At 45.9% G+C, this 21,336-nt stretch overlaps 1 protein-coding gene across 1 annotated transcript; it reads left to right on the forward strand.

The window, feature by feature from the left end:
* Positions 1-4,140: 4,140 nt before the first annotated feature.
* Positions 4,141-19,963, forward strand: evpla (envoplakin a; the record flags this gene model as incomplete). Its single annotated transcript, XM_084441439.1, has 21 exons — positions 4,141-4,193; positions 8,549-8,648; positions 8,787-8,941; positions 9,552-9,675; positions 11,069-11,200; positions 11,323-11,364; positions 11,503-11,772; positions 11,957-12,052; positions 12,172-12,282; positions 12,453-12,599; positions 12,879-13,030; positions 13,169-13,266; positions 13,493-13,665; positions 14,217-14,392; positions 14,981-15,119; positions 15,286-15,479; positions 15,633-15,783; positions 15,896-15,979; positions 16,154-16,261; positions 16,381-16,473; positions 16,562-19,963. 21 exons carry the CDS (start codon positions 4,141-4,143, stop codon positions 19,961-19,963), a joined length of 6,000 nt encoding a protein of 1,999 aa, XP_084297565.1.
* Positions 19,964-21,336: the final 1,373 nt, after the last annotated feature.

A 21,336-nucleotide genomic window follows, 5' to 3' on the forward strand; every position in this document is an offset into this window, starting at 1 on the left:
GTGACTGTGGAGAGATTTATAGACTAGTAATAGTACTTTAAAGTATATTCTAGAGTTGACTGGTAACCAGTGTAGTGATTTTAACGCTGGTGTGATGTGTGCCCTTCGTCTAGTCTTAGTGAGGACTCTTGCTGCAGCATTCTGTATTATTTGTAGCTTAGAGATTGCTTTCTTTGGTAGGCCTGATAGTAGAGCATTGCAGTAGTCCAGCCTGCTTGTGATGAAAGCATGCATTAATCTTTCGGTGTCAGCCTGAGAGAGAAAGGGTTGCACCTTGGCAATGTTCCTTAGGTGGTAAAAGGATGTCTTTGTAATATTCTTGATGTGGTTTTCGAAGTTAAGATCTGAGTCAAGTATGACACCTAAGTTTTTAGCCTGGCAATTGGTGTCAATTTCCAGAGTTTTTAGGTGTGCAGCTAGTTTCTCTCTTTCAGCTTTTTCTCCAATGATCAGTACTTCTGTTTTGTCCTGGTTTAGTTGGAGGAAATTATGTGACATCCATACATTTATATCTGTAATACACTTGACAAGGCAGTCAACCAAACTGTAGTTACTGGGTGTTACGGAAATATAAAGTTGAGTATCATCTGCTTAGCTATGGTAGCTAATATTGTGCCTCCTGATGACACTGCCAAGGGGCAGCATGTACAGGCTGAAGAGTAGAGGTCCTAGGATCGATCCTTGGGGCACCCCACAGGTCATAGGGATCTTTCTTGAGCTATATTCACCGAGGGCAACGAAGAAATCACGACCGGTTAGATAGGTCTTAAGCCAATTTAGGACTGGACCAGAGAGGCCAACCCACTTTTCCAGTCTTTCGATGAGGATTGCATGATCTATAGTATCAAAGGCTGCACTCAGGTCCAGGAGGACAAGAACAGAAAGCTCTTTGGAGTCAGCATTAATTCTGAGGTCATTTACAACTTTGACTAATGCCGTCTCTGTGCTATGGTGGGCACGGAAGCCGGACTGGAAAAGGTCAAGGGTACAACTTGTAGCTAGGAAATCATTAATCTGTGCGAAAACAAATTTTTCCAGAATTTTACTCAAAAATGGAAGGTTGGAGATTGGTCTAAAATTGCTAAAAACTGAAGTGTCTAAGTTGTTTTTCTTCAGTACGGGTCTCACCAGAGCAGTTTTAAGTATTGGTGGGAAGACACCTGTAGATAGGAAGTCATTAACAATGGATAAAATGTCATAGGATACAGAGTCAAAAATAGTTTTGAAAAAATCGGTGGGGATGGGATCCAGCAGGCATGTGGAGGTTTTGAGTTTGGATACTACTTTTCTCAACATTTCTGTGTCCATCAGTGTAAACAGGCTCATATGTCCATTACATGGAGGGAGAGGATCTGTGAACGGGATGCATGGCCTTTCCTGAGTGATATTCCTTCTAATATTCATAATCTTATCTCTGAAGTAAGCTGCAAATTCCTCACATTTGGAGGTAGAGAGCAGGTTATCAGGTGTTTTTACGGCAGGGTTTATTAGGCTATCGATTGTTGAGAAGAGCACTCTTGAATTATTTTGGTTGATAGATATCAATTTTGAGAAGTGGTCTTTCCTTGCATTTCTTATTGCTTTATTAAAAGCAGAGAGATGATCTTTGAGAATATCATGGTGGACCTGTAACTTGGTTTTTCGCCATATACGCTCAGAACTTCTGCAGGTTCTCTTTAGTTGATATGTTTCCTCATTTCGCCATGGGGCTTTATTATTGGTTGTGATCCTTTTCAGTTTAATAGGTGCTACAGAATCCAAGGCTGCCCTTACTCTGGTGTTGAAGGTGGTTGCCAGGTCTTCAATAGTTCCTAAGGGCCCCACTTCTGGAGTTGATAAATTGTTTGTGGTCATTATTTCTCTAAAACTATCGGCTACTGCGGAGGTAAGATAACGTTTCTTTATAAAGCGCTCAGTATTATTTTTGACTTTAGGAACTAATGCAGTGAAGAAGATACAGAAATGGTCGGAAAGGGCGAGGTCACTAATAGAGGAAACAGTGATAGTCAGGCCCTTAGTAATCACTAGATCAAGGGTGTGGCCACGGTTGTGAGTTGGCTCAGAGATATGTTGGGTAAAATCCATGGAGTTTAGGAGGTTGATAAAGTCCCTAGCTTTCGAGTCCGCCTCAGTGTCTACGTGTATGTTGAAATCTCCATGATGATAATCTTATCATAATTTGTATGGATGATGGACAGGAGTTCTGAAAATTCTGTAGAGAAGGCAAGGCATTGTTTGGGAGGCCTATACACGGTTACTGCCAGAACTGGGGGCTGGCATTTTAGGACAATAGCGTGGTATTCAAAAGAGGCGAAATCATCAAAGGAGATGGTCCTGCAGCTGAGGGCATCTTTAGCTATGGTGGCTGTTCCTCCACCTTTTTTCCCACTTCTGATAGATTGAAAAAAGCTGTAGTTAGGGGGAGAGGCTTCAATGAGGGCTGCTGATCCATTTATATTTAGCCAGGTTTCAGTTAGGAACATACAGTCTAGTTTGCGTTCACATATAAGATCATTAATGAGAAAAGTTTTGCTTGGTAGGGACCTGACATTTAGAATCGCCATTGAAATAGCTTCCGGAAAAAAGGGCTGGCTCGCCTGACTAGTAGGCCTAGGCCTGGATGGTATATTCACTGGAACTGATATCAGGTTTTTTATATTAGATCCACCTGACTGTTTCATTATGGTACTAGGGGTGCGGTGGGAGATAATTCGCTGAATGGCATATTCAGGTGGGCAGAATTTGTTTATAAAAATATAGACGTCGCAATGCCAGGTCTCAGTGAGGGGCAGGGAATCAAGGTCTATGGTGATGGGGCGCTGGTGAGATGGAGCTGGTGTAGCCCGACCCGCGGGTACAGGAGGTTTATGTTTGGCAGTAGGGTGGTTGAGACGGGTCGGGCTAACCCCACATCAGACGCTGGAAGATCTCAGCGTCAGTATTTGTTATTGTATTTTTTTTATTCAACCTTTATTTAACCAGGTAAAGATCAAAGAACTCTTTCGACACCTGACCATATATATATTATATATATATATATATATATATATATATATAGGCCTATATATATATATAGTTAGCTATTTATAGCTTTTATTACAGTTTGTTTATGATAGTTTTAGTTTTATTTTTTTATAGATTATTATAATTCTTTTATTTAAGTTTTTTAGAGTCATAATATTCTTTTATATTCACATGTATCATTGTATCATTTGTCCACTGCTGTTTTTATTCTGTACTTCTGTCTCTTTTTATGCTGCTACAAGACCCGAACTCCCCCCCCCACCCCCCTTATTAAAGTCTTACAGTATCTATCTTCTTTGATGAGCTAAACTATGTAGCCTATCAGCATTCATCTTTCCTCCAGACTCCATTACCTTCCTCTTATGTGGAGTCCAGTCAGGTCTGTTAACATAAATTAAGTTTTGTCTCAGTGTGTCTCATTACTTTGATACTTTGTTTCAGAAAAACAATGATGTTGTGAGTTGTTGATTTTTCTATTTACTTTTCCATCTTTTTCTAGGTGAATGTTTTGCTATCTAATAAAAATCCATTCCCAATCGGGGTTTCCCCCGTCTCTGCTTTAAGTTTTAGATTACAGTCGGCATTTAGGATTTTGTTTCAAGGTTTTTCAAGGTTTTCTACTCTTTACTAATCGTTATTGTAACAGAATGTCTCCAGTGATCCATAGTATTGCATGTCTATAGCAATTAAAGGGGGAGTGACTCATTTTTCACATACCTCCAGCGACCTGTGAATGGCAGGGGTGTGATGAATAAGGAGGGTTGGCCTGAGGGAGGGAGGAGGAGGAGGAGGAGGAGGAGCGCAGGAACAGGTCGGCCCAGTCCTGCTGAACTAGATAGACGTCTGAGTGTCGACACACCTGCTACCTGGGAGGGGTCGGGACAGCCAGCTCCACTTCTACCGCTGACGTGCGCGAAACATGCTAACACACTAAAGAGAGGGAGTGAGTGTATGTGTCTCTCCGGTGTGTGTGTGAGAGAGAGAGAGAGAGAGAGAGAGAGAGAGAGAGAGAGGGAGAAACCAGAGACAGAAGGAGCGAGTGGGAGCCAGAGGGAGAGGAAGAAAGCGACCTGAGACGTCTGTGGAAGCTTCCACGCTCACACCGCGTCTCTCAGGATGTTCAAGAAAAAGGACGGCGGGACCCTGAAGGTCTCCGGCAAGATCAGCAAGTGAGTGTTTCTTGAGGCTCTGACAGCGGCGGAGTTATCGCGGTCAAGCCTCCTCCTCCTCCTCCTCCTTCCCTCTCCCTCTCTCTCTCCCCTCACGTCCCAGGGCTGGAACTGTGTCACGCTTCCTGTGTGTTCTCCTGCCTCCTTTTCCCTGGATTCTCCCTCGGTTTATGGATTCTCTGGAGTGTTCACTGACTGTTTATTCAGTTGTTAGATGAATAGGAGAGGACCAGTCCTTAAGGGTCATCGTGGGTCATGGCTTTCGCTGCGTCGTTATGTGTCTTGGGGTCAGATCTGCTGTGTAAACTTGGTTGTGCTGTGCGGTATTAGAACATAGCTCTACTGAAGCCTTGGGCTGTCGCTGATGTTGGCTAAGTGGTTGTGTGTGTGCGTGTGTGCGTGTGTGTTAGTTAATCTGGTTATTTGGGAACTGTCAATCAAATGGAGATTCCTAGAAAGGTTCCTAGAAAGGGAAGGCCAGATAGGTAGGTAGATAGCCTACTTTTTTGCTCCCTGAGGCGAAATTACAAGATGATGAGGGATAATGCCTGTAGTCATCCATTGAAAACGCTAATTTGACTGTGATTATCCCAGCATCACTTCAACAGTCTTAGTGAAGCGACCGGTGATAACGGTCCGCCAAACTGCTGAGAATGATGTTCCTTATTCTCTCCACGCGGCCGCCTCCAGATCCCCTTTCCCATCTGCACAGACCCGGACCCGGCCACCCATTTGCATTCATCCTCCTCAGGTCCAATCAAATCCGCCGTCGTGAAGGGACACGGAAGTAAGACGGAAGTAAGACTTTCAAGGAAAGTAAGACGAATATGAACTAGCCGGGCGTATAGATTCGTACTCAGCGCTCTTAAACCATATAGGCCCTGAAGAGTTATAAGAGTGAGCGAGACTTCAGTGAGGGAGAGGGCCAGCAGCATTCAAGTCTCAGGGGACATGCTGGACCTTTGGGGCCCTCGTCAGCGGCTACAGGGCCTTTACGATCAATAGAGATCAATCAGACAGAGGGAGGGATAGAGGGTGACAGAATGGCCGAGGGAGGGAGGGAGGGACGGCCCCTGGTTTCACCCCTCTCGAGGGCCCGCCCCGGTCTGCTGGTCTGGGCAGAGCAGGGTAGGGTAGGGCAGGTCGGGCTGGAGGTGCTGCCTGGGTGGTTTCTCAGGGCTGGCCTGTGGGCGTTGGCCCTCCCACCCATCATGGCGCAAGTGATGCATTTAAAGGGACTACTTCCTGATACTTACTGATAAAATGATTGGTATTTGTTTATGTTTTATTTTTGGGTGTCATGGTATAACACAACACTCCAAAGTGGAATATACAGCACAGTGCTGGAAAGAAGCCTATCCTTGCCTAAATATGGATGGGATTATCAGAATCAGAAACATTTATTCCCATGTAGTTTACAACATACTAGGAATTTGTTTTGGTCAATGGTGCCTAACATGGAGACAACATTGGACAGTGTGCAGGGACAAGATGGGACAGTGCAAAGACAGGACAGTGCAAATGAGAAGTACACAATACAATATGTATATTACAGTATGTAATGACTACAGAAAAATATGTCTGATTCAGGCTTTCTCTCGCCTCCTGGAAAAGTTGTCAGAGAAGAGATTATGATGTTGTGATGAGGTGGCGTCCGGTACGAGTTACCTGTACATAATGTCACCATGCCACTGCAGGTACTGTCCATAGGGGCAGCTACTGTAGGTGACATGACGGCACTCTCCACGGATCACGGATTGTGCTGCACGCATGTGTTGATTACATCATGTTTTTTTCCATATTGGTCACACATAGTGTGAAATAATGAGCACCAAAAAATATCCAAATATCACCTATATACCTACCACATAAGCTAGTTCCCATAGGAGTTGGACACTAGCATAAAATATCTCAATAATTAGCATCGCTGGACTCAAAGAGAGGGGACACACTTCTGAACTCCTCCGGCAATCAACGCCCTGCCTCTGCACCCCACCCAGGAGAATTCCCCACTAGGTCGACAGATAGGGAACGCACACAGAGATCGTTCCTGAAAGGAATAGTGTAGCTTATCTTTGTCGCCGTTGTCAGTGAATCACAATGGGGGAACCTGTCTGTCTGGGAGCCACACCAACCAGCTGGGCCTGATGACAGGGTTGGATGCCTTTCTTATCTCCATCGGCATTTCTGGCCTAACCCCCCCCAGGGTCGCGATGCCACCCCCCCCTCCCACCGGTTCGCTCCCAGGTGGGATCAGTGTCAGATGATGAGGGTTTGTGTGGAACACCGTTGGTCCATAAAATCCCCCTATCATCATGTCATGTGTGGTATTCTGACCTCCTAAGCTCTGTTGGTTCAGCTGTGTGTGAGTGTGAGTGAGTGTGTGAGTGTATGTGTGAGTGAGTGTGAGTGTGTGTGTGTGTGTGAGTGTGTGTGTCGTGAGAGCAGATCATACCTGATCCTCCCGGTTAGTGTGCCGGGACAGGGAGGCCATTGTTGTTGTCACATCTAAGAAACACAAGTGTCTCTGCCGCAGAACACCACACAGCCTCAGTCACACACACAGAGAGACCGGCTGGGGAGAGACAGGCTGAGCTGAGAGACAGGCTGAGGAGAGAGATAGGCTGGGGAGAGACAGGCTGAGCTGAGACAGGCTGAGCTGAGAGACAGGCTGAGGAGAGAGATAGGCTGGGGAGAGACAGGCTGAGCTGAGACAGGCTGAGCTGAGAGACAGGCTGGGGAGAGACAGGCTGAAGAGAGACAGGCTGAGGAGAGACAGGCTGGGGAGAGACAGGCTGGGGAGAGACAGGCTGAGGAGAGACAGGCTGAGGAGAGAGACAGGCTGGGGAGAGACAGGCTGAGGAGAGGCTGGGGAGAGACAGGCTGGGGAGAGACAGGCTGGGGAGAGACAGGCTGAGGAGAGACAGGCTGGGGAGAGACAGGCTGGGGAGAGACAGGCTGAGGAGAGACAGGCTGAGGAGAGAGACAGGCTGGGGAGAGACAGGCTGAGGAGAGGCTGGGGAGAGACAGGCTGAGGAGAGACAGGCTGAGGAGAGACAGGCTGAGGAGAGACAGGCTGGAGAGAGACAAGCTGAGCTAAGACAGGCTGGGGAGAGACAGGCTGGCGAGAGAGAGATCTACCCATGTTCTTCCACATTCCGTTGTGACTTTGACATCTGTGACAAATGTCTCCTCTCTTTTGGCATCTCGTATGTTTACTAAATTTTTGGGTGAGAATTATCTGACCAAATTCACTTTCACTTTAAGTAAATACCTAAGTCTCTGGGTTTTTGTGAAGAAAGTGTAACTCATAAACTCCTCATAAACTAAAAAGATATTTTGAGTGCTCGTAAAAAGAGGCCTTGAGATATTTATGCTACCTAAAAGTGGAGAAAGCGTGAGAAGAGTGAGTCAACTTGACCTGGTAAAATGGGTCACTGGGAACCTGCCATTGTCCTAGTGTGGTACAGTACGGTGTATCAAATACAGTACAGTGTATCAAATACAGTACGGTGTATCAAATACAGTATTGTGTATCAAATACAGTATGCAAGAGAAAAATATTACGCTTCACTACGGCCAAATGGAGAGAACATTTTTGACATCTTCCCATTTCTTGCCTTGTGAGTTCATGTACATATGTTGTATTTATTTTGTTCATATAAACATAGGCTATATAAACTATATATGAATATATATTCAGTTGAAAAGGAGCCTTTGACAGTTTTCACATTGAAGATGCTTGAGTCAGTCAAACAGGGCAGTCAGTCCGTGGAATTCCTTTATACTTCTGTCACCGTAGAGACGCTACTCAAACTGCCAGCAGGTCCCGGGTGACAGAGAACAACGAGAGATTTACACAGAGGAGTGACAGACAGCGCTTCTGGAATGATACGTGTTTTGGGAATTCTCAGGGTGGGGCTGGGGAAGTGATCTCTGGAATCTTCTATCTTGACGCTTTTCCGAGGGGACAATTTTAAAAGGTGCTGCCAGTTTGATGTTGGGCCTGTAGGGGGTAAAGAGTGGCACCCCTACACAGGGCAGGCGTGTCTTTATCATTCTCAGTGTAGTGAGGTGATGGGATTTTTTTCCCCCTTCTCATTGTTTATTGTTGTTTGTGTCTGTAACTTGTTTATGCTGTTATTTTGGCCAGGTCTCCCTTGTAAAAGAGATAATTGATCTCAATGGGACTAACCTGGTTAAGTGTGAAAAAAGTGTTAAAAAAGCTAAAAGCTAAAATGAAAGGTTACCAAATTGTCCATGTCCTTATCCTTCCCCCTGGCTATGTTCTTTGAGTGCTGTGTGTCTTTTGATCTGTGTCAGATTTGTGAACCTGACCTTTGACCTCTGTCCAGGTCCCAAGCCAACAGCCTGGCCTTGCTGGTGGCGCGGATGCAAAAGAATGCTGACCAGGTGGAGAAAGATGTCCTACGGGCAGAGGAGCTGCTGGCTGTGGTGAGAACACACACACACACACACACGCACACACACACGCACACACACACGCACACACACACACACGCACACACGCACACGCACACACACACGCACACACACACACACACCTGTCTTACCGTTCTCTCCTACCACCAGGATGCAGAGAACGACAAGAAGGACCTGCCGTTCCAGAACCAGAAGGAGGTGTCGGACAAACTGGGCGAGGCCGAGGGGCTGCTGCAGGACCTGTTCCTGGACGTGGACAAGGCCAAGAAATACAAGCACCCGCAGGGCGGCGAGATCGAGAGCGAGTGAGTGATGTCATATACAGGCGCATCTCAGGAAATTTGAATATTGTGGAAAGTTCATTATTTTCCGTAATTTAATTCAAAATGTGAAACTTTCATATATTATAGATTCATTACACATGTAGTGAAATATTGGTTTGCCTCCATGCCACGCCTCCATGCCACGCTCCATGTTGATGCAGTAATTTGTGCAAAAGGAGCCCCCACCAAGTATTGAGTGTATAAATAAACATACTTAACATACTGTACAATCATAAAGATTAAAACAAAAAAAGCTTAAAATATTTCACTTTGTGTAATGGATCTAGAATACATGAAAGTTTCACTGCTTGAATTAAATTACGGAAAACAATGGACTTTTTCACAATATTCTAATTTTCTGAGATGCACCTGTATATTCCTTGATATGCTTCTGAATGTCGGTCATGAATCATCGCCACCATCTAAATTGATGTTGCGCTGTAATTGTTTGGGTTCCTAATCAACTTCAAACAGGCCCAGAGGAAAGAAATTCGGCATTATATATTAATTTATTAATTTCCTCATACATGCTATTGATTCCCTCTGAGTGAATGCTAATGCTAACCACGCCGCATGGCTCTGGTCACTGCAGTGTGAGCCACCTCCACGAGCGCTGGCTGAAAGACTGCGTCTTCTACCGCGATGTCTACGAGCCAATCAAAGACGTGGAGCTAAAGCCCAGGATAGACTGGGCTCCGGTGCTCAACCAGAAACAGGTACGACAAAGACAAACTGAAGATAATTACTCTTCGCCGCAAAAGTCATTCACTGAATGATCGGCCTTCTCACCTTTACAATAATAGACTGAAACGTGACACAATTCTTTAATGTTGATTAACTATTTAAGGGGTAGTATGCTATTTTGGACATTCAGCCCTATTTGGGGTCTGTCTACCATGAACCTGAAACATAGAGACCATCATTTAACTGATCGTTCCAGTATTGAGTTAGCTGCAGTTTTTATGCAGGCTCTGACTGGGCTACAATTAGGGATGGGTATCGTTAGTTATCGATACCGTTATCGACACCGATATTACTTATTGATACCGATACTTATTGATACTCTTATCGATACTACTCTACCAATTTGGCACACATTGCCTGGGTCATAGGACTTTCTGTCTCAGTTGGCCTTCATTTACATAGTGGACTGTCACTGTAATAGAGTGATCCTGTGTGATACTTGTCCAGCTATCGCTGGTTATGGCTGCTTTTTACACACTGGGAAGCTCAGCTATGATGTTTCTCTTTTCAACTGCATGCCAAGCAGGTATGAGGGTGTCTGATAATGTCCCTCTGGAAGGGGGGTGGTAACTGGGTTTAAGGGCTGTGGTCATCTCCCTACAGCAGGGGTGCCCAAACACAGAGGCTATGCTGGTAGATCTCGAGCCGTTCAAAAGGTCATTAAAAAAGGCGACTTGATGACGCACATTAAAGTTGTGTGTGCGGAGGGAAGCAGTCACGTCACCTGTCTTATTGTCCAAATGAACAACGTTTTCCTCCCGTTCCTTTGTAGATTATAAGTGTGTGTGTAGCTGATAGCTGATAGCAGCCTAGCAAAATCAATCAGAAACATTTCTAAAAACATTTTTCCCACATTGTCATTATGGGGTATTGTGTGTAGATTTTTGAGAATCTTTTAAATTTAATAATCCATTTTGGAACATGGCTGTAACATGACATAATGTGGAAAAAGTGAAGGGGTGTGAGAACTTTCCAGATGCACTGTATCTGCAAAGGTGATGAAGGTCTAATGTGATCGAAACATTGTTCCTAAAAGTATTTTTGCAAGCAAGGACAGTGTGCGGCACTCTCTCAGAGTGAAGCTGCTTCAGTTAAAGTGAGCCTATCCCCTGAATCTTTTATTACAACAGGCTAGCACTTGTGGCCTAAACACAGCTAATATGTGTGATAAAGAATCTAGTAAGGTGTAGTGTAGGTGACCCCCTTGTGCCTCTTGGGAGACCAGGCGCACTGGTCAGTTGTCCAGTGACTACAGGTCGACAATACCCACCGTCTCCACCTCTGTGCCTCACTCTACCCCTCCCCTGAGTAAAGACTCTAGTGAGAACCTTTTACTAATGGAGTCTGTCTGCGTGCGCTCCTCAGAGGGAGGTGAACACAGAGGAGTACGGCCCCACCATGGAGGACGTGAAGAAGCAGATCGCCTCCCACAACATCCTGCACAAGGAGATCGAGGCCTACAGCTCCCAGCTCAGCCCCGGCTCCACCAGCACCAAGGTAAAAACAAGCTCAACCCAAATTCACGGAGCGAGTCTGTTTTAATCTCTCTGGCCTTTTCATGTGGACTTACAACATATATAGATAGATATGCTAATGCTAATTTTATGCTACTTTTTCAGGAGGAGTATGCTTCCATCAAGAAACAATACACCAACCTTCTGGTAAGTTCTGAGAAGGATTCATATCACTCTTATTTTTTTTAATATTTTTTTTACAATCAAATAATGTACTGAATGTAGCTCTTGTGGTGTTTGTATAGCTACTATGAGCCTAACGCCGTTCTGAACCAATCCCCACAGGACAACTCAAAATGGCGGAGCCACTACCTGAGCAGCCTGTACGACTACATGCAGGGCAGCACCAAGGAGCTGGCCTACCTGGGGGACGAGCAGGACAAGATCATCAAGCAGGACTGGAGCGACCACATGGCGGATCCTCCGGACGTCCGCCGGCAGTACGAGAACTTCAAGAACAACAGCCTCCTGGCCCACGAGAGCGAGGTGAACAAGCTCCAGGATGACGCGGACAGACTCGTCGATCTGAAGCACCCTGCGAGTGACACTATAATGGTACGGGCCCGTCATCAATAGCCTTACCTATGCAACTACATCAACAGCTTTCTACCTACATGACTACCTCTCTACTTTAATGTGATTCCAATCAACCTATTTTTCCAGATTATACAATACATCCATAGCATAGGTCCACTATGTTGGCAACATCGTGATGTTGATGTCTGTGTATTCATTCCAGGATCAGAGAGATTATGTCAGGAATGAGTGGCAGAAATTCCTCAACCTGTGCATCTGCCAGGAAACCCATCTGGACAACTTGGAGGATTTCAAAAAGGTAAACGTCACTTCGGAGAACATTTAGGAAATCCTGATTTCAGAGACAGGGTAAAGTCAAGGAGTACATGTCCCAAGTGGTTGGTTGATCTATCTGTCTGTGTGTCTGTCCTTCTGCAGTACCAGCTAGATGCCGAGACCCTCTCAGAGACCCTGACCAGACTCAGTTCCAGCCTTGACCCCAAGACCCTCAACAAGAAGAGCAACACTGAAGTACTCCTGCAGCTTGAGGTAACGTTTAGCCCTTAGCATCATGGATTAACGTAATCCCTGTAAATCACGTTCCTTGTGTACACTTGTCATCCATCATAAACTGAGACCCTAATTCACCCTTTTTACCTTCTCTCACTCTCTCTCTCACCCACTCTCCCTGACCCTCCTCTTCCCACCGTCTCTGCCAGGCGGAGGAGAGGTCAGTGCAGCGCGCCGAGTTGTCGCTGGCGGACCTGAGGAAGAGGAGCACCACCATAGCCCCGCTCAAGCTGCGTCGCGTCGCCCCCAGCCGGCCCATCACCGTAGAGTCCCTCTGTGACTGGAGCACAGGCAAGGTAGACTTTGCCGTGACCTTTCACCTTTCAATTTTGACACTAGTCCCTCTACAGGATTAGATAAGAATGACAAAAATGTGATCTCTCATAAAGAGTAAACAGATACCCATTGAACTATGTAATATTACGTTATGTTTAGTTATAGTGGCCAATAAAAACACTATTTTGTAATAGCCTTACATTTCTGTATCTCATTCTTATTCATTCACAAGTTTATTCATTGTTTTGGACAGGTAACGGGTATTGTGTATTTTGAAACCGTTCATTGTGTTCTCTCAGAGTGACACCTCTCGAGGGAATAGGTTCACCCTGAAATCCAATTCAGACCAGGACTGGGACGTCGTCACCGCTGATGGGGCAACCAAAACTTTTCCAGGAGTTTGCTTCCTGATCGCTCCACCTGACCCTGAGGCCATAGACAAAGTGGACCTGTAAGGGAACAAATTATCTAACGTGTGGCTGCATAATGTAATCAGAATCAATGTGTGTGTGTGCTTCTTTCAGTGTTGTGTTGCTTAAGGTTGTGTGTGTGTGTGTGTGTGTGTGTGTGTGTGTGTCTGTACACACAGGCTTGGCGGGGAGCTGGCAGACATCAAGAAGAGGAGGGCAGCTCTTCAAGCTACACTGAAGAACCACAACACAGAGATATCCAGGCCTCAGCAAGCAGGTAAACACCGATCACAACGATCCTTCTCTGTTTCTATAATCTACTCATCAAAGTGTGGAATTGGACAAAAACGGGACAAAGTGTTGAAACTGATTCTCTTTTCTCAACCTTGCCACTTGAAGGCTACACTGTATGAAAAGGGCTTTTGACAACTGATTCTATCCTTCACCATCATGTTCTTACTCTCTTACATTGTCCTGCCCCCCCCCCCCCCCCCACAATGTAGCCCCCGTGTCTGCAGCCCCTCAGAACCCCAAGGCTGTGGCCCTGGCCAGTCAGCTGGACGAGCTGGATGGAAGCCTGGCCCAGGCTGAGCAGGACATGCTGAGCCGCCTGAGGTCCCCGTTGGACCGCACCGACTCCGCCGGGGACCTGGAAAAAAGGCTGAAGGAGCAGGAGGTGAGGAGGGAGAGAGAGAGAGAGAGAGAGAGAGAGAGAGAGGGAGAGAGAGAGAGAGAGGGAGGGAGAGAGAGAGAGAGAGAGAGAGAGAGAGAGGGAGAGAACTGAGTATTGCTTGCTATCTCATTTCCGCCAATGCGTTCATCCGCCTGTAGTACATTGTGCTTTGCCCCCTATTATATCCGTTTGCCACTTCACGCTATCCGCTTCATTCATCCCCAGCTGTGCAGCATTAATACCTCCCTCCTCAGTTGCAACAAGGTACAATGAGATAATAATAAAATAATACGCTGTGTAAATCCACCACCACAACATAAGAATCGCTTTTCGTAAATGGCGCACTCCGATGATAAAGAGAGGTTGGAGGGAGGAGGGTTAGAGAGAGAGACAGATACTTAGAATCATCCCATTGAAATATCCAATGCATAGTGATCAAAGACAGCAAGTCTGTTGTTATTTGATAGCCGACTGATCCTTTGAATGCTGCGGCGATTACGCGGTCCCCGATGATAAGGCAATGCTAATCATCCAGATGATGTGTCTGTTTTTAGAAAGCAGCGGATGTCCTAAAGGCTCTGGAGCAGCAGAAGGCTGCAGCCCAGTCAGAGCTGGAACCACTCCTGTCTGAGCAAGCTGACAAGACCTCCTCCGCCCTGCCGCTCAAACTGACCGCTGCCCAGAACAAGCATGACGGCATCACTACCCTGGCTGACCTGTACACCAGGAAGTAAGCTTTTGTACATACATACAGTACATATTTTTACACACTACACACAAACACACACACACACACAGGAATGTAATTGTAAAGACAGGGGGGTAAACTGTCCAGTTTACCCACCTTGTTTTCCCTCATTGATTAACACAGTTGATCAGAAAATAGGGGAGTAAACTCTCAGCCTCATTTTAAAGAGGTGGTACGTAAGTTTACCCTCCACTACACCCCTGCACACACACACACACACACACACACACACACACACACACACACACACACACACACACACACACACACACACACACACCAAGGTTTTAATAGTTTTTCTTTTTTCATTAGTTTTTCTTTTAATATCATTTAAATTTTTTATGATAAATTTCAGTTTAGTTTTAATTTGTTTTTAAAGCGGATTTGCTTTTTCTTTTTTGAAAATGCTTAGTTTTAGTTTAGTTTTTATTAGTTTCAGAATTAGTTTTTGTCTTTTTTTTTTTGTTCTGCACTAGCCTCGTGAGACCATCCTGATCTCATGAGCGTACACAGTAGCTTTAAGTAACATCAACAACTGTTAGTCCATTCATACCCCTCCCTTCTTTTTAGGCTAAAGGAATCCATGAACCTGGAGGGCCAGATCAAGAAAGTGGATGACATTGTGTCCGGTTTTGAGAAGAAGCTGAGTGAGGATGGTGCCATCCCTGACGCTCCAGATACCATTAAGACCCGCACCCAGGAAATCCAGGTCAGGAATGTTAGGCACTGCGGAGACTGATGTTGGACTGACAGTAAAGTAACTGAAAAGAACCCTGACGCGGTTATATTGGTGTATAAAGATGAATAGCTTGGCGGCACATGCCGTTCAACTCACACGTACCAGAATTTTCACTCCTCCACTATGTCCTCCACAGAGCCTCCGTACGGAGGTGGCCGGTTCCCAGGGTGAGGTGAAGAAACTGGGGAAGGACCTGGAGGCCACGCAGCAGCTGTGCAGCTCCCTGCAGCAGGGCTACCAGGAGTACTGTCCAGACATCCGCCGCCAGGGAACCCAGGTCAAACAGCTGCAGCAGCGCTACGCTAACGTCGACAACCAGCTGAAGGAGAGGTGAGGACGCAGACGCATCATGATTTACCTCTTATCCACATTGGCTAGATGTGCAAACGTACAGTACAGTATATAGCCATATTCTCTTCTCAACATTTTGATCATTATTCTTTATGTGGTCATACATTTGTTGTTTTTGTTTTGTGTTCTAAGAGAAAACCTCTTGCAAGAGGCTGCTATCAAGAACCAGGAATTCCAAAGCACAAGCAAATCCCTGAATTCCTTCCTGGACAATCTGCCCATCAACCAGATCAGTCCGACTGATGACCTGTCACAGGTCAACTCCAAGCAGAGCTCCCAGGAGGTCCGTTGCTTTATCATTCTAAAATGGTTGATGTTCTTTAGATGTCCTGTAGTTGCACATTTCATTCGTAAGTATTAGATTCATGTATTGCTAACCTGTAATCTAATCGCAGAGGGTGATGGATGAACTGAAGAGGAAGGGAGACAGTGTGGAGCGGGTGGCTGACCTGTCTCAGGACTTGCAGAATGTGCTCAATGTAAGACTCTTTTGATTATCCATTCTCACACATACACCACCTGTAGTTGTATTTGGTAGTCTTGTGTGTGTGCCGCTGCTCGTTTACATCAGTGTGCACTTCTGGCGCATTTATCACTGTAGATATACATAATATATATTGATTTTAGTCCCCTCTTTTCAATGACTTGTGCAGGAATATGAGATCAAAGCTGAAAAATACAACAGCACCCTTGATGATGTGGGAGCAACAGATGCCAATGGGCCTCACTCCTCTACTCTTGCCGATGCTGTGCAGAAACAGGTAAGACAAAGTTGGGAATTAATTGCTGGATTGGCAACACTGTGTTTTTAAAGATTAAATAAAGACTACTATGATGTACTGTGATCAGAAGGACCTCTGTTCTTATGTCTATCTTATAGGAAAAGGCTTTGGTGAACCGCTATGCTGAGACAGAAGCTGAGAACAACCAGCGCCTTAATCAAATGGGCTTAGCTAAAATCCTTATTGCTCAGGTAAGGCATTTAGCTGCACACTTTTGATTGTCATTGGTGAAGCTCTAAAAATAATCTTAAAAAATGCATATTTTTCTATTTTCTGCAGAATGAGGAGAAGGTCCAACTGGTAGCACAGCAACAGATGCAGCTCGAAAGCCTGCAAAAGAGCACAGACGAATTAGATGCCCTGCAGAAAGAGCTGAGCGAGGAAACTGATAGGCGCACCCATGCTGAGAACGAGCTAAAGATATTCAAGAGCAGGATGCTTTCTCTGAAGAGTCGCAGAGGGGTGGAGCGTGTTGAGGAGAAGGAGGTGGTGCAGTATTACCGAGACCCTCAGCTAGAAAGTAACCTGGAGGACCTGCAAAACAAGATCCACCAAGAGGCTCTGAAGAGCAGCAGCGCTAAGGGCGAGATTGACGTGGTCAACAACAAAATCGCCACCCTAGAAGAAAACCTCAAAAGCAGCATACCCAAACTAGTAACAAGAGAGGTGACTCGGTTTGAGAGAGATCCTCAATTGGATGTGGAAGGGGCCAAGCTTAGAGATGAGATAAGCAAGATGAAGGATGAAGTTCGTGTAAGAGATGGAGAAACTGTTCATATGAAGACAGAGGTCACTATTCTTCAGGCGAAGAGGCCAAACATCAAGGAAAAGGTTGTGAAAAAGGAGGTTGTGAAAGTGATGAAGGATCCAGAGATGCTCAAAGCAGTCCGAACATTTGGGATAGAAATCGCAGACGAGGGCAATAAAAGTAAGACTATTAATGATGAGATCTTCCAGACAAGGAGCCAGATCAATGCACTGGAGAGAATCATTCCAAATATACAGCCAAAGATCGTCACCAGAGAGGTGAAGCAGATTGAGCAAGACCCTGAGCTCATCAACGAATCCAAGAGGATTCGCTCAGCAATAGAGGAGGAAAGGATTGAAAACAACAGTCTTGCCCAAGACCTGTTGGACTTCCAAAGTCGCTATCAGGAGGCGCAGCATTGGAAGCCAAAAGTGGAGATCAAAGAAATCGTTAATGAGATCTACAGGATAGACCCAGCCACAGAGGTGGAAATAATGCGTCTGCGGAAGGATCTGCAAGACTCCAGCAGGCAGCATAGCGACCTGGAGAAGACAAGGGCTCTTGTCGCAGCTGATCTGGATGTCCTCCGTTCCCAGAAGCCCAGGGTGCAGCTGAAGGAAGTCATCCAGGAGGTCGTAAAAGAGGAGAGAAGCCCTGAGAACGAGAGAGAGATTCAGAGGCTTAATGCTCAGGTGAACCATTTGCAGAGCACTTACAACACCGTTCTGGACCAGGTGAGACTGCGCAGGAAAGAGAGGGACGAATGGAAAGCGGAGAAGTGCAAGGTGGAGACGAAGCTCGTGACCAGAGAGATTGTCAAGTATGAGGATGACCCACTCTTGGAGAAAGAGGCCGACCGCCTCAGAAAGCAGCTTCGTGAAGAGGCGCAACTGCGCCGCACAACTGAAGAGATAGTGTTCGATTTGCAAAACAAGTACATCGTTCTGGAGAGACAGAAGCCTGCGGAGAAGGTGGTGGTGCAGGAGATGGTGCGCCTACAGAAGGACCCCCGGCAGTTGCTTGAGCACGATAAACTTGGCAGAAGTCTGGATGAGCAAGTAAAGTCTCGCCGGCAGGTAGAGCTTGAGGTGCAGCAGATAAAATCATTGCTGGAGGACAAAAAGAGGATCTTGAGGCAGAGTGATGAGTATGAAAAGAGGACCCAAGTTGAGTCTGAGCTGAAACAAATCAAATTGCGTATCAACGAGTTGGAGAATACCCCACCTCCTGTTGAGGAGAGTATCATCATAGAGGAGATCCTAAAGGTTGAGAGAGACCCAAAACTGGAGAGAGTGACCAGCGGCCTTCGCTCAAACATGGATAAAGAAACCAACGACATCCTCCGTCTTCAGAGAGATATCAGGAACCTTAACTTCAAGATCGACGTCCTTCAGCGAGAGAAGTCGACTGAGAAGACGGTGTACAAAGAGGTGGTTCGGGTTGAGAAGGACCAGGCTGTGGAGGCGGAAAGGGATCGTCTGAGGGACCAGGTAAGCCAGGAGAAATACGCCAGGCAGGACCTGAGCGACCAAATTCGGCGCTGTTCCGAAAAACTCAACTTCCTGCAGAGCACCAAGTCAAACACTTCACGGGAGGAGACCACCCTCGTTCTGAACAGGGACGCCTTGCAGAGGGAGAAGGAAGACCTCAGCCGAGAGCTGAGGACATTGGAGGCTGACAGACAAGACATCAGCGTATCGTTCCAACAGCAGACTAAACTCATGAGTGACAGAAGCCACATAAACAGGCAAAAGAGCCTCAAGATGGAATCTGACGTGCATCGTCTGGAGAATAACATCCTAGAGGAGAAAGACAGGATCCACTCAAGAGACAAAATCATCAAGGAACTTAAGACCAGTCTAGAGAAGGAGGACAATGCTGAAACTCGGACAAGGGAGACCAACATTTCAACTAAAATCTCCATCTTGGATCCTGACACAGGCAAGGACATGTCCCCGTATGATGCCTACCTACAGGGCCTGATTGACCGCACCCAGTACATCCACCTGCAGGAACTGGAATGTGATTGGGAAGAAATAACTTCTATGGGACCCGACGGGGAGACCACAGTGCTTCAGGACCGCAAGAGTGGCAAGCAGTACTCCATCAAAGATGCCCTGAGGACCGGCAAACTGACCCAATATGAGCTGCAGAAATACAAGGATGGGAAAATGCCCATTTCAGAATTTGCCCTGCTGGTGGCGGGTGAGAAAGAAAAACAGCCAAAGTTCAACTCCATCACCCCGAAGTCCACATCTACTCTAAATTCATCTCTTCCAAAACCTGTCACTGAGGATCTATATCCTATTGCTGGTATTATAGATACAAACACCAGCACCTGCTACCCAATACGCCAGGCCGCTATGCGCAGGCTGATAGATTCCACCACTGCCCAGCGGCTACTGGAAGCACAGGCTGCAACAGGCGGCGTCATTGACATCAGTACCAGAGAAAGATGCACCGTCCACAAGGCGGCAGACAGGGGCCTCATCGAGTCCAGCCAACTGCAGAGGCTACTCAATGCCCAGAAAGCCTTCGTCGGTGTGGAGGATCCAATGACCAGGGAACGTTTGTCGGTGGGAGAAGCTGCCCAGAAAGGCTGGATGCCCAAAGAGACCGCTATGCGTTACCTGGAGGCACAGCACCTGACAGGTGGACTGGTGAACCCAAACACCAATGGCCGTGTGAGCATAATTGAAGCCATTGGAGCCAAAATGATCGACAGCACCATAATGAGAGAGCTTCAGGCAGACACAACCTACGCCAAGGAGATCATCGACCCGCTCACAAATGAGAAGATCAACTACAAGCAAGCCATGGCCCGTTGCAAGACAGACCCTCTGTCAGGCCTGTTGATGCTGCCAGCCTCTTCCAAAGAGTCTGGCTATACTTCACACTATACTCCTCATCGATACTCTTATGGCAATTACTAAATCTGTTTACAGTGTACTCAGAGGGTACTCTTTGGGGTGATTATTGTGATCTTATAAAACTGTATAAATGTTATCATTATCATTTACTCTAAGTGTGACAATGTACATTTCTGCCTCAGGAAATGTTCGCCGATACTGCGAAGATCACTGTATACCAAGATGATTTGCTGCTGAGTTGCTTTTGTTTACCAAACTTGTTTAAAGTGGGCAGACATATTTTTGAACTAATTTAAGAAAGGAACAAGGATCATGTAAGCTAATTCTCTTATGCTTGATATTTGTATTTTATTGTATTAGGGATATTGGGACATGGTGCAATGTTATTATTACTCAATGGCTTTCCCTGACTGTTCACTTTAAACTCAAGCTTGTTTGGTGAAAATAATGATTGATTAAAGATACATGAAATCATAGTACAGGTGTGTGGGTTTCCTCAGTTCTGTGGTAAAAAAAAACAACCATACAGAAATACAAGTATGTAAAGTAAGTAAAACTTGCTTTCTATAGCGCACAGAGTGCTTCACAGTGGAGATAAATAATAATAAAAATACAAATCACACAGAAATACAGGCAGCTCCTACTACAACATAAAAACCACAACAACAAAGACAAAATCAGCAGTTGAGCTACAGACGACCAAATGCCTGCCTGAAAAGATGAGTCTTCAACTGTCTCTTAAAAAGGTTCTCAGATGTCAAGGCTCTCAATCCTGGGGAAGTGCATTCCAGAGCCTAAGGGCCACTGCACCAAAAGCTCGGTCACCCTTAGTCTTTAGCTTGGTCCGAGGCACCGCCAGGAGCCCCTGGTCGGACGACCTCAGGGACCGGCTGGACGAGTATAGATGGATGAGGTCACAGATATAGGCGGGGGCTTGACCATGGAAGGCTCTGTAGGTGAACACCAGGACCTTGAACTGGATCCTGAAGTGCACTGGGAGCCAGTGTAGGGAGGCAAGGATGGGGGTGATGGGAAGACTTCTTTGACCTGGTGAGCAGCCTGGTAGCAGCATTTTGGACCAGTTGCAACTGTGGGTCAGAGACTACATATTTGTCCAGGTGCATACACTGATCGAAAATAACACCAAGATTTCTCAGGTTAGGAGGTACATTTCCATTTAGGGACCCCATATGGTTCTTCAGTCTTAGCCGAGTTGGAGGAAGTTGCTCACCATCTACTCCTCAATTGTGGACAGACACTCATGCAGTATGTTGAGATTATTCACATCTCTTAGTTCTGTATGATAAATGAATATCATAAAAAAATATATATTCCTGAAAACAATCTTTTTGGAAACTTTGCATACAAAATGTTTAAACCTGATGAAAGTGATCATTCTCCCACTTCCACTGACCCACTTCATATCCCTGACCCCA

This window comes from Borostomias antarcticus, assembly GCF_949987555.1.
Source record: "Borostomias antarcticus genome assembly, chromosome: 7".
NCBI classification, from domain to species: Eukaryota; Metazoa; Chordata; class Actinopteri; order Stomiiformes; family Stomiidae; genus Borostomias; species Borostomias antarcticus.